The sequence below is a fragment of the Rana temporaria genome, chromosome 4 (assembly GCF_905171775.1).
Source record: "Rana temporaria chromosome 4, aRanTem1.1, whole genome shotgun sequence".
Taxonomy (NCBI): Eukaryota; Metazoa; Chordata; class Amphibia; order Anura; family Ranidae; genus Rana; species Rana temporaria.
In genome coordinates, this window is record NC_053492.1 from 29,184,582 (window position 1) to 29,197,041 (window position 12,460).

The 12,460-nt window shown below is 50.8% G+C and overlaps 1 protein-coding gene across 1 annotated transcript in view; it reads right to left on the minus strand.

Annotated features, from left to right (window-relative positions):
• Nucleotides 1–12,460, minus strand: part of LOC120935585 — an 83,430-nt gene that overhangs the window by 53,536 nt on the left and 17,434 nt on the right. The window contains exons 4-7 of the mRNA XM_040347633.1: nt 6,390–6,488; nt 6,082–6,201; nt 2,299–2,415; nt 705–1,170 (exon numbers count right to left, since the gene is read on the minus strand). Coding sequence (XP_040203567.1) covers nt 705–1,170; nt 2,299–2,415; nt 6,082–6,201; nt 6,390–6,488 — 802 coding nt within the window. The remainder of the gene's footprint in view (nt 1–704; nt 1,171–2,298; nt 2,416–6,081; nt 6,202–6,389; nt 6,489–12,460) is intronic.

A 12,460-nucleotide genomic window follows, 5' to 3' on the forward strand; every position in this document is an offset into this window, starting at 1 on the left:
ATCGTCAAAGAAACTCTAAAACGTTCATGTGTCTAGTGCCAAACTGGAAGAGCGCTGACCACTGTGCAAGGGATACACATACAGCAGAGCTAGTGGTGCACAGCAGAGGGGTAGTAATAGTAAGGGTGGGGGGTAAAACCAGTAAGGGTGGGGTGGTACCAGTAATAGTGGGGTGGAATCAGTAATGTTGAGTGGAATGAGTAAGGGTGAGGTGGTACCAGTGAAAGATGCAGTGGAATCAGTAAAGCTGGGGTAGAACCAGTAAAGGTGGGGTGATAGCAGTAAGGGTGGGATGGAACCAGCAACAGTGGGAGGAACCAGAAAGGGAGAAGTGTAACTAGTGAAAGCGGAGTGGCACCAGTAACAGTGGGGTGGCACCAGTAACAATAGGGTGGCACCAGTAACAATAGGGTGGAACCAGTAACAATAGGGTGGAACCAGTAACAATAGGGTGGAACCAGTAACAATAGGGTGGAACCAGTAACAATAGGGTGGAACCAGTAACAGTGGGAGGAAGCACTGCCGTCCCATAAACTGAGGCTGTATTGCTCTTGCGGTCTGGGGGTTTCCAGTAACCTATAGATGGGAATTTTCCTCTCCTGTACCAGGAAGACATGTAAAAGGTACCCCCCTATTTTTTGTGGAGGATAAGGAATCAAATAAATTATCCAGTGTGGAGGCGGCACTATGATCCGACACCTCACCCCACCGGTCCTTGCATAAAGTGGGGCAAGCCGGTGTCCGAGCCAGGCTCGGAGAAGTCCAGCGTCTGGGAATTACCCGTTTCGGTGTCAGCCAGCTGGCCGAGTAGAGGGTTCAGGGAGCCACCGCACTGCGGGCAGGAGTGGACCATTTCCTGCAGATTACAGAGGTCATTGAAGGTCCTCTCGCACAGGTCGCACTGATACATCCGCTTCTGCACTGTCCAATCCTTCCTCTCCTCCGCTACAGCCAGTGATGGTAGGTTACGGCTAGGGAGGCGGTGGTTTGGTTTCTCTTCATCGTCGTCTGATTCCGGCTGCTGCTCGCTGGTCCTTCGCTGGGGCGGGCGTCTCTTCCGCTTACCTGGGCGGGGGAGCTCTGGGCAAATAGGACGACGCAGGGTGGAGATCTCCGGTAATGGTCCCTTAAAGGCTGAGGGAGCAGAGTGTGATATGGACATCCCGTCAACTGCAGAAGATAAAAACAAGACCTTTCAATGAACAATTTTCTTCATCATTTCACTACACCGAGAACTGGATTTATTTTCTGTTTGTAGTGGATGCTGGAAATTCAGTGCCCTGACAGTTATAGGATACAACAGGAGGAATAGGAACACTTCAGAGTAGGTAAACCTTTTTTTTTTTTAAACGCAAACATACATCCATATCGTAATTCCCTCCACTGTGCAGTTAGTTTTGCACAATGTGGCCCTAATCCTCCTCTTCTGGGGTCCCCCGGCAGCTCCTCCTTGCATCAGTAAACCCCCTGGGAGGAGCGCTTTTCCTGGGGGTTACCTTTCGGGCGTGCTACCGAGTCCAGCTTTTGCGTTCATAGACACAAAAAAACAGCTGGACTTGACCCAGCCCCCCGGCGCCCACTTCATTGGATTTGATTGACAGCAGCGGGAGCCAATGGCTGCACTATCAATCCATCTAATCAAGAGAAGAGAACCCCGGGCAGAGAGGAAGAGCGCGTCTCCGCCAAGAAAACGAAGGGCTCAGGTGAGTAAAACGGGGGGCGAGGTCAGTGTCAGAAGTTTTTTCACCATAAGGTGAAAAAAAAACACGAGAATTTAAAACCCCTTTAAGACTCCATTCACAGTTCAACTTGTCATGCGACTTTGGAAATGCCAACTGTGGCAGTGGAGGGCGCGACGAAGCGGCGCTTCCCCTTTTGGGTGGAGCTCCGCTTCAAAGTTAATTAAAAAATAACAAACATGTTCTACTTATCTGCTCTGCTCTGTTTTTTCACAGAGCACCCCCGATCCTCTTCTTCTTGGGTCCCTCGTCAGCACCCATGGCTCCTCCTCTTCTCCGTGTGCCACCATAGAAAGCCACTTCCTATGGTGGCGCACCTGCGGGCATGATCCCAAGCTGTGCCGTCTTTATCCATTGACACAGACAGTGCAACTTGGCCCCACCCGCTTGTCAATTAAATCATTTGATTGAAAGCAGCAGGAGCCAATGGCTTCCACTGCTATTAATTTGCCCTGAGAGGAGAGAGCACAGCCCTGGATCGAGAGAAAAGCTCAGGTAAGTATAAGGGGGCAGGGGGAGGTTCACATAGAATTCTACCTTTACAACTTTAAATTGGTACCTGTACATGGAGCGGTATCAGCAGGCAGCGGCTGGTCTCTCTCATCTTCTGGAAGACTGATGTCTGGACTCTCCTTGAATATCCACATGGAAAGATCGTGATCGAACACGGGGATACCTGCAGGTAAAAATGTATAATGACAGCCTGAAGGACACAGACAATGAATCCCAAGGTTATCATCACCACCAGAGTTCACATTATGCCCACTCTACCACAGTAAATCTCAAACACAGACCCTCATGGGAGTGCCGATTCCCACTTTAACCTCTTCACGACCGCGCTATAGCCGAATGACAGCTACACAGTGCGGTCACGCATTGCCAGGAGGGTGTCATATGACATTCTCCAATGATTGTGCCTCTTGCGCACCCCCTGCATTGCACATCAGCAGTGATCTGTGATCACTGTATCCTTCGGACACAGCTGATCACAGATCAGGGTAAAGAGCCAATCACAGCCATGAGACCAGCAAGTGACGAAAATGCCAATGGCTCTGGACTTGGAAAGCATGCGATAGATAACTTTGCTTTAAAAGTGTCTCACCTTGAACCCAGAGCTCGAAGATCACTTTTAGGCCATCTCCACGGTGTCCTGTCTAGCAAGGTACTTTATCCACTTGCTGAACAGTCACATACCTGCTACGTCTCTGGCCTTCAGGTGGTTATACCGAGACAGATTTTTAGAGCCGACAGTTGGCTCTTTTGTAAAAGCAATCCTAGCGGTGCTTCAGCAGGCTGTCCACAGAGCCAAAAAAGACCGGATCAGCTTTGTTCGGTTCTGTGATATGGTAACCCGGAAGCAATGACCTGACATCAAAATAATTTCCAACAAAAAACACTGATTGTTACATTTACACAAAAAGGGGCCAGAAAAGGCCTGGTCTGGGGGGTGGTGATAAGGCAGGCTAAGGACGACTTTGCCACATAATTGCTATTAAAGCGGAGTTCCACCCAAAAGTGTAACTTCTAACCAATTGTCTCCTCTCCCCCTCCGGTGCCACAATTGGCACCTTTCGGTGGAGGGGGGGGTGGGGTGGGGTGGGGTGGGATAGGATACCTGTCTAACAGGTATCCTGTTCCCACTTCTGGAAGACACAGGCGCAGATATTGACGTCACCACTCGGCTGACCGCTCGGCTCCCTCCTCCCCTGTCGCCGGGCCAGAAGGAGAGAGGAGCAGAGCCTCGTGCATGCGCAGTAGGGTTCCTGGCGTAAGGCTACACTCCCAGGTTCCCTTACCTACAAATGCGGCGGCATGCACCTGACAGCTGATGGAAACATCAGCTGCGGCGCCGACATTGCTGTACTCCAGGACAGGTAAGTGTCCTATTAAAAGCCAGTCGCTGCAGTATGTGTAACTGCTGGCTTTTCATTTTAGCAGCGGTGGGCGGACCTCCGATTTAACGAAACCATCTCCAGCATCAATGAAGAAAAAAGTTTTCACCAAAGCAAAAAAGGTGCAAAAAAAAAAAAAAGCTTGTGTTACTAAAATATATTCATTGTCCCAAGAAACTAGAACCAAAAACTGAGGCACGCTGAAAGTGAGATTGGTTAGCCTGGGATAGGGTGCAGTTTGTTTGCCAACCAATTTCCAATCCTCCTGAAACTGGCAGTATAACTCAAAGGTTCAGATTTCCTGTGCTCCTCAATGGACGAAAAATAAAATGATATTTTTGATTCTGCCGATAGATTTGGCTTTTTTTCCTTCTTTGTTAAAGCGGAGTTCCACCAATATAAAAGTTAGCAGCTACAAAAAGTGTAACTGCTGACTTTTATTAATAGGACACTCACCTGTCCCAGGTCCCAGGTTCCAGCGATGCGGGTGTACAAAGCCCCACTTGTCTCCTCCTCCTCTCTGGGGCGCCGGCATTGTGACTGCGCCAAGGGAGGAAGTGGGAGCTGGCTGCCTGTAAAAACAGCGTACCCGTTCCCCCCCAAAAAATGACATGCCAATTGTGGCATGTCAGGGGGTCACCAGCACTTAAAAGAGGAAGTTCAATTTTTGGGTTGAACTCCGCTTTAACCCTAACACGCAACTTTGGACACACAAAGGTCCCTGCACTACTTGTATGCGATTTGATTTCCAGAGTGTAAACTCACATCAAAGTCGCACTCTTTGAACAGAACTGTCATACTTTACTATTGGACCCAAAAAAAAAAAAACATGAAACACTTGCGTTTTTGAGGAGAGTCCATTAAAGTCTATTACATACCAACCTAATCGTTCTCTTTGTTCTTCTCAAGACCTCCTGCTCTCTAATCACCTGCTCCCATGCTCGTCTCCAGGACTTTTCCAGAGCCTCTCCAGGCCTATGGAACTCCTTACCCCAATCTGTCCGTTTATCTTCTTCTCTACTGGCTTTTAGAGGATCCCTGAAAACCCTCCTCTTCAGAGAAGCCTATCCTACCCACACCTAACAACTGTATTTTCATTTTGTCCATCTGATCATCCCCCCAAAGCTACTACCCTTTGTTCCACTTGCCCCCCCCCCCCCCCCCTTCTGACTGTAAACTCTAATGAGCAGGGCCCTCTGATCCCTCCTGTATTGAATTGTATTGTGACTGTACTGTCTTCCCTGATGTTGTAAAGCGCTGCGCAAACTGTTGGCGCTATATAAATCCTGTATAATAATAATAATAACAACAACAACATGCAAAACACAATCTGCTACAGGGAAAAAAAAAAAGTCCCCAAACCTTTCCAAAAAAAAACACACCAGCTCAAAATGCACAGGTGTGAACCTGATCCATAAAAAACCCAATATCGAAATAGACTATAGTGCTATACTGCAAAACATACTAAAGAACTCCCAAAGGTGTAAACCAAGTGTAACAGGATGTCATTGTACTACGTTGATGTGACTCTGATGTGACTTAAGTGCCAGAGAGTGTAAAGTTGCACTCCAAGAACAGAACTGTCATACTTTCCTACCTTTCCTTACCCCTCACACAAAAAACGCATCAAAAATGCATGTTCAAAAAACGCAAAACACGACAGAAAAACTCTGTGAACTTAAGGTCAAGAAAACAGGAGAGATATCCTCAACAGATACCAGCCACACTGATTGGTTAAAGGTTACAGAAACGAAAGGGTGCTGTAGTCGCAAACTAGAAGCTCTTAATAAATACAATGGAACCTCGGATTGCGAGTAACGCTGTTAGCGAGCGTTTCGCAATACGAGCAATGTTTTTTTTTCAAATCCTGTCTCGGTTTGTGAGTGTTGTCTCTCAAAACAAGCAGGATTCAAGCCTCTTCGGTGTGCAGTGCCGCATTTGGCCAGTGGTGCGGGGGCACCGGAGCCAATCGGAAATACTCAGGAATACTTAGCTTCGAGTGGCTCTGAGCCTTTCTGGGGGTTTCAACGATCTCCAGTATTTGAGTCTCTCCGCCGCTCCCCCACCACCTCTGGCCACATGCGGTATTGCATGCCATAGAAGTCAATGTGGAACAAATTATTTTCGTTTCCATTGACTTCTATGGGGAAACTCGCTTTGATATGCGAGTGCTTTGGATTACAAGCATTTTCCTGGAACGGATTATGCTCATAATCCAAGGTTCCACTGTAAAACAAAAGTGCCCTAATAAAGGGAACCTACCCTCCCAAAAATGTATGTGATGGATATACAGTAAATGTTATGTGTCTTTTCTACTTCTTTGGATATACAGTAAATGCCATTTATTTTGCTATTAGGAAGATGATTTTATCTTTCCCAACTCTATACAGAACTATGAACAAAAAGGAAATAAAAGAAATAAAAAATCTGCCCCAATGGCGGTCACTCACTGGAATTGGAGGTGTCCAGCTCCTCCTCTTTCTCCGCCTCCTCCTCCATGTCCCTCCAATCCGGCACCTCGTCGTGCTTTATCCTAAGTAAGATGTCAGGGCTGATGCTTCTGCTGGAGGCTGCAAAAAAACAGACAAGGAGAATTACTAACCTGTGGAATGGATAACAGAGATGTGAGATAAAGCTGGTCTGTTTTAGGGCAATTGTCAGGAGCAAACACAGATCACGGAGGTGACCCCGAGGCCAGATAGGCAGTGTGAGTGTCGGAGGTATGAAGTGCCGGCGGGGTGACTGGGGAAATCCTCACCTGGAGCGGACTTCTTCTTCTCATTAATCAGGCTGCTCTTCTTCGCACACTCTTCATCCTTAATCTTCAATAGAACATCCGCATTCACAATTTTGTAACCTGGAAACAAGACAAACATTCTGAAGAATTAGACATTTGAAATCCAACAGCAATATAAATCACATAAGAGAGGAAGAAAACGCTCATGTTTACAGGGAACCGTCCTCATTTCTTACATTATTCCTGAGACGATGCATCCACTACATCAGGGATATGCAATTAGCGGACCTCAAGCTATTGCAGAACTACAAGTCCCATGAGGCATAGCAAGGCTCCGACAGCCACAAGCATGACGCCCAGAGGCATGATGGGCCTTGTAGTTTTGCAACAGCTGGAGGTCCGCTAATTTGAGAGCGAGTTTACATCCACTTTAACCACCGCCTCCTGCAGATATACGTCGGCAGAATGGCACGGCTGGGCACAAGCACGTAAAGGTACGTCCTTTTTTAAGTGCCCAGCCGTGGGTCGCGGGACCCGATCGCCGCCGGTGTCCCGCGATCGGTCCTCCGGAGCTGAAGAACGGGGAGAGGTGTGTGTAAACACAGCTTCCCCGGTCTCCACTGTGGCACTGTCATTGATCGCGTGTTCCCCGTTATAGGGAAACACGATCAATGACGTCACACATCCAGCCCCGCCCCGCCCCCTACAGTTAGAAACACATATGAGGTCACACTTAACCCCTTCAGCACCCCCTAGTGGTTAACTCCCAAACTGCAATTGTCATTTTCACAGTAATCAATGCATTTTTTGCTGTGAAAATGACAATGGTCCCAAAATTGTCCGATGTGTCCGCCATAATGTCGGTCACGAAAAAAAAAAATTTGCTGATCGTAGTAAAAAAAAATATTTATAAAAATGCAATAAAACTATCTCCTATTTTGCAAACGGTATAAATTTTACGCAAACCAAATCGATAAACACTTATTGCAATTTTTTTTACCAAAAATAGGTAAAAGAATACGTATCGGCCTAAACTGAGAAAAAAAATGTTTTTTTATATCTTTTTTGAGGGATATTTATTATAGCAAAAAAAAAATTGATTTTTTTTTCCAAAATTGTCGCTCTATTTTTGTTTATAGCGCAAAAAAAATAATAAAAAAAAAGGATTTTTGTACTCACCGTAAAATCCATTTCTCTGAGTTCATAGACGGACACAGCATCCTTTGACCTTAGGGTTATGTTCCTCCTACCAGGAGATTTTAGGCAGAATTCTTACAGCACCCAAGGTGTTAAAACTTTCCTTCATGCCGCTCCTCCCAGGGGGCGTGGCTCCCCCAGGCATAACCCACACCCTGCTTCAGCAGCTTCAGTTCGTAACAAGCAGTACAAACCAAGGAGGGGTGGGTGCTGTGTCCGTCTATGAACTCAGAGAAATGGATTTTACGGTGAGTACAAAAATCCTTTTTTCTCTTTCGTTCATAGACGGACACAGCATCCTTTGACCTTAGGGACGTCCCCAAGCAGTGTCAAAAAAACGAGGGGTGGGAAAATAACACAGCAAACAACAGGTTACACCCCAAACAAAACCGGAGTTACTCAACGGAGGAACTCCAACCTTAAACTGCCGCCTGTAACACCCTGCGGCCGAATGAGGCATCAGAAGATGCACTCACATCCACCTTATAAAATTTTGAAAAAGTGTGGACCGACGACCAGGTCGCAGCCTTACACACCTGTAACACAGAGGCTTGGTGTCGGAAAGCCCAGGAGGCTCCAATCGCCCTGGTCGAATGCGCCGTGACCCGAAAGGGAGGCGCCCGCCCCTTCAGGGCGTAGGCCTGAAGCACAACCTGTCGGATCCACCTGGAAATGGTGGCCGACGAGACTGCCAGGCCCTTACTGGGACCGGACACAGACACGAACACCGAGTCCGACTTCCGGAACGGAGCTGTTGCCGACAAGTAAACTCGAAGGGCCCGAACCACATCCAGAGAATGTAAAACGGCTTCCTTCGGGTTCTTCGGCTGAGGACATAATGATGGAACAACAATGTCCTCGTTAATGTGAAAGGCCGAAACGACCTTCGGAAGAAAAGAAGGTCGCAGGCGCAGCACCGCCTTATCCTGATGGATGACCAAGTAGGGGGCCTTGCAAGACAAGGCCGCCAGCTCAGACACTCGTCTGATAGAGGTAATAGCTACCAGAAAGACCACCTTCTGCGACAAAGTCAGCAAGGGGATCTCCCGAATGTCCTCAAAGGGGGCACGCTGAAGCGCCGAGAGGACCAAGTTCAAGTCCCAAGAAGGTAGCGGAGGGCGCACCGGGGGGGCCACATGCCGGACCCCCTGCACAAACGTGCGAACCAAAGAGTGCGCTGCCACGGGACGCTGAAAATAAACAGCCAGAGCAGAAATCTGACTCTTGATCGTGCTCAAGGCAAGAGCCTGGTCCACTCCCCGCTGTAGGAACAGCAGGATCCGGGACACCGCGTAAGTACGGGGGTGCCACTTCATCTCCTCACACATAGAGATGTATGCTTTCCATGTACGATGATACATTTTTCGAGGAGTGGACTTCCGTGCACATATCATGGTAGAGATTACCGGGCCCGACAGGCCCCGGTCCTTCAGTACCTGGTTCTCAACAGCCACGCCGTTAAAGCCAGTGACCGTAAAGCAGGATGGAAGATCGGGCCCTGAGACAGGAGATCTTCCCTCAGAGGCAGGCGCCAGGGGGGCGTCTGCCACCAGACGTACCAGGTCCGCGTACCAAGAGCGACGCGGCCAATCTGGGGCGATCAGGATCGTTGGAATCCCTTCGGCTTCCACCCTGCGCAGCAGGCGGGGTAGGAGCCTTAGAGGAGGGAAGGCGTAAATCAGGTGATATTGACCCCAGGGAGCCACTAACGCGTCTGACGCGTCTGCCCACGGGTCCCTTGACCTGGCCACAAACCGTGGTACCTTCCGATTGAGACGGGACGCCAGAAGGTCCACGTCTGGAGTGCCCCATTTTTGACACAGGATCTGAAAAACCTCCGGGTGGAGAGACCACTCCCCTTGATCCAGAGTCGTGCGACTTAGGAAGTCGGCTTGCCAATTCAGAACTCCCGGAATGTATACCGCTGACAGGGCCGGAACGGACCTTTCGGCCCACCGAAGTATGTGAGCGACCTCCGTCGCCGCGGCCGAGCTCCTTGTGCCGCCCTGATGATTGACGTACGCCACGGCCGTGGCGTTGTCGGACTGGATCCTGACAGGACGGCCCTGCAGCTCCAGGGACCACCTGACAAGGCACAGCTTGATCGCTCGGAGCTCCAGGATATTGATCGGCAGGCGGGACTCCTCCTGAGTCCAACGCCCCTGGGCTGACTGGGTGCCCCAGACGCCCCCCCCAGCCGAAGAGGCTGGCATCCGTCGTGACCACTGTCCAGCGGCACGGAAGAAAAGACTTCCCGGACCGAAGAACCGGAGACGTCAGCCACCATGCCAGGGAAGACTTGGCTCAACCGAATCTGGCGATCCAGAGAAGATGGGACCCTGTCCCATCGTGACAGAATCTCCTTCTGTAGTACCCTGGTGTGGAATTGGGCATACGGAACCGCCTCGAAGGAGGCCACCATCAGACCCAGAACCCGCATGCAGAAGCGAAGAGACGACCACTTCTGGGTCGACAACTGTCTCACTGCAGATTGCAGGGTCCGCAGTTTTTCCGATGGGAGGAACACTTTTGCCTCCCCCGAATCCAAAACCAGCCCCAGGTGTTCCAGCCTCTGGGACGGAACCAACACTGATTTTTTGAGATTCAGAAGCCAGCCGAACTCCTGCAGAGTCCGACATGTGATGGACACGTCCTCCTCTAACTCTGAGCTTGAAGAAGCTCTCAGGAGAAGGTCGTCCAGGTATCCCACGATAGCGATCCCTCGCTGCCTTAGCAAGGCCAGGATCGGGGCGAGCACCTTGGTGAACACTCGTGGTGCCGACGCCAGCCCGAACGGGAGGGCCACGAATTGATAGTGGTCCTCCCCGATCGCAAAACGCAGATACCTTTGGTGGCTTGTGCAAACGGGGACATGCAGGTATGCGTCCATGATGTCCAAGGACGCCATGAAGTCCCCCTGGTGGAGGGCCGCTATGATAGAACGGACCGACTCCATCCTGAATCGCTGCACCTTGACAAAGGAGTTGAGGGCCTTTAGGTCCAGGACAGGGCGAACCCCTCCCTTCTTGGGAACCACGAACAGATTGGAGTAGAACCCCCGAAACCGTTCCAGCGAGGGAACCGGCACAACCACCCCTCTGTCCAGAAGATCCTGGACAGCCCCGGACAGGGCTAGCCGACGATCCGGAGGAAGCTGGAGGTTGGATGGAAAAAATCTGTTTGGGGGACAAGAGAGGAACTCTATCTTGTACCCCGAGGTGACCACCTCGCAAACCCAACGGTCGGTCAGAAGAGAGTTCCACCGATCCGCGAAGTCGTGAAGCCGTCCCCCCACCCGAGACCCGGGCGGGGGCAGACCTTCATGCGGAAGCAGGCTTTTCCGCAGGCTTGTTTGGTTTGTTAAACCAGGGGCGCTTACGCCCGGCAGCAGGGGCTTTTGCCCCCTGCGGACCTTTTCCAGCCGCGCTGGGCGCACGAAAAAAACGCTTAGGGGTAGTAAAAGTAGGACCTTGCTTGCGGCGAGGTTCCTTACCCTTCCCCGACTGAGGGAGCAAGGTGCTCTTGCCTCCAGTGGCATCCTTAATGATGTCATCCAGGGATGCCCCAAAGAGCCGTCCGCCCTTAAAGGGCAAATCCACCAAGGCCTTTTTCGAGGACTGGTCAGCCGACCAGCACTTCAGCCATATAAGGCGGCGCAGAACCACTGCGTAGACAGAAGCCCTGGAAAGCAAAGGAATCGAATCCATAGCCGCCTCACAGAGAAACTTCTGACCCTGAATCAACTGCTCAGCCAGGTCCCTAGAGGACTCGGAAGCACCCTGGACCTCCAGATCCTGCAGCAGGAGCTTCGCCCTTTCAGTTAGCGTCTGAGCAACCAGGGCGCCGGCCAGAGCCGGCCTTACCGCCGAACCCACCACCGAGAACAGGGAGCGGGCCACGGCCTCCACTCTCCTATCAGCGGGGTCCTTGAAAGCAGGAGCCCCCTCCACAGGCAACGTAGTAGCCTTACTCAGTCTGGACACAGGAGGGTCCACCGACGGAGGAGTGACCCACTTTTTTAAAAAGTCCTCCTCCAGGGGGTAACGGTTAGCAAAGCTTTTAGGAACAGTAAAAGCCTTTTGCGGTGTATCCCATTCCTTATACAACAAATTGTCCAAATAAGGAACACAAGGGAATACCTTAGCGGTACGCGGTGGTTTGCGGAATCCAAAAGGGACTGACACCGCTGGTGTCTCCGCCACATCCTCTAAATGAAGAGTCTCACGTACCGCAGTTATAAGAGCTCCAACAAATTCCTTGTCAGCAGACTCCGCAGCAGAGTCATCCTCGCTGTCCATGTGGGTTAAGCCCGCATCCTCTGACATGACAGAACCAGAAGCAGCAACAGCGTTATCAGATTCTGCGTCAGAGATATCCCCAGAAACAGCCTCCGGGGGGGGGGCGCTTTTTACCCCCCAACCAAGCACTGGCAGCTTCAAACCTGGTGAGAAAAGACTCCAGGACAGCCGACACCGATTCAACAGATGTGGCAGGGGGAGGGGCGCTAAGGGTTAATTCCGGCATTGTGAGGAATGAGGGGCCTGATTCAGGCTCCATATTGCAGCTGCCGTGTCACCCCCACTGCCAATGGCAGGAAAAAAGTCCCCCACAGGTCACCTCCCGGCCGCTAGAGCACAGTATGGGGCCCCCTGAGACTCACCACCCTCTGGTACAGCGCGGTCTGTGAAGGACAAGTGTGTGCTGAGGAGAAGCTGCAGCGCTGCGTCTGTCCCCTCAGATGATTCGCGGTCTTTTTTCCCCGCCGAAACGGCCACTAGAGGCCGAACTAGTGCTGAAAACGGCGCCGGCCACAAGAAAATGGCCGCCGAATAATACAAGCGCGGCTCCGGCAAAATGGCCGCCGTTGCGCAGTTTTAAAAAGACAGTGTACCCAA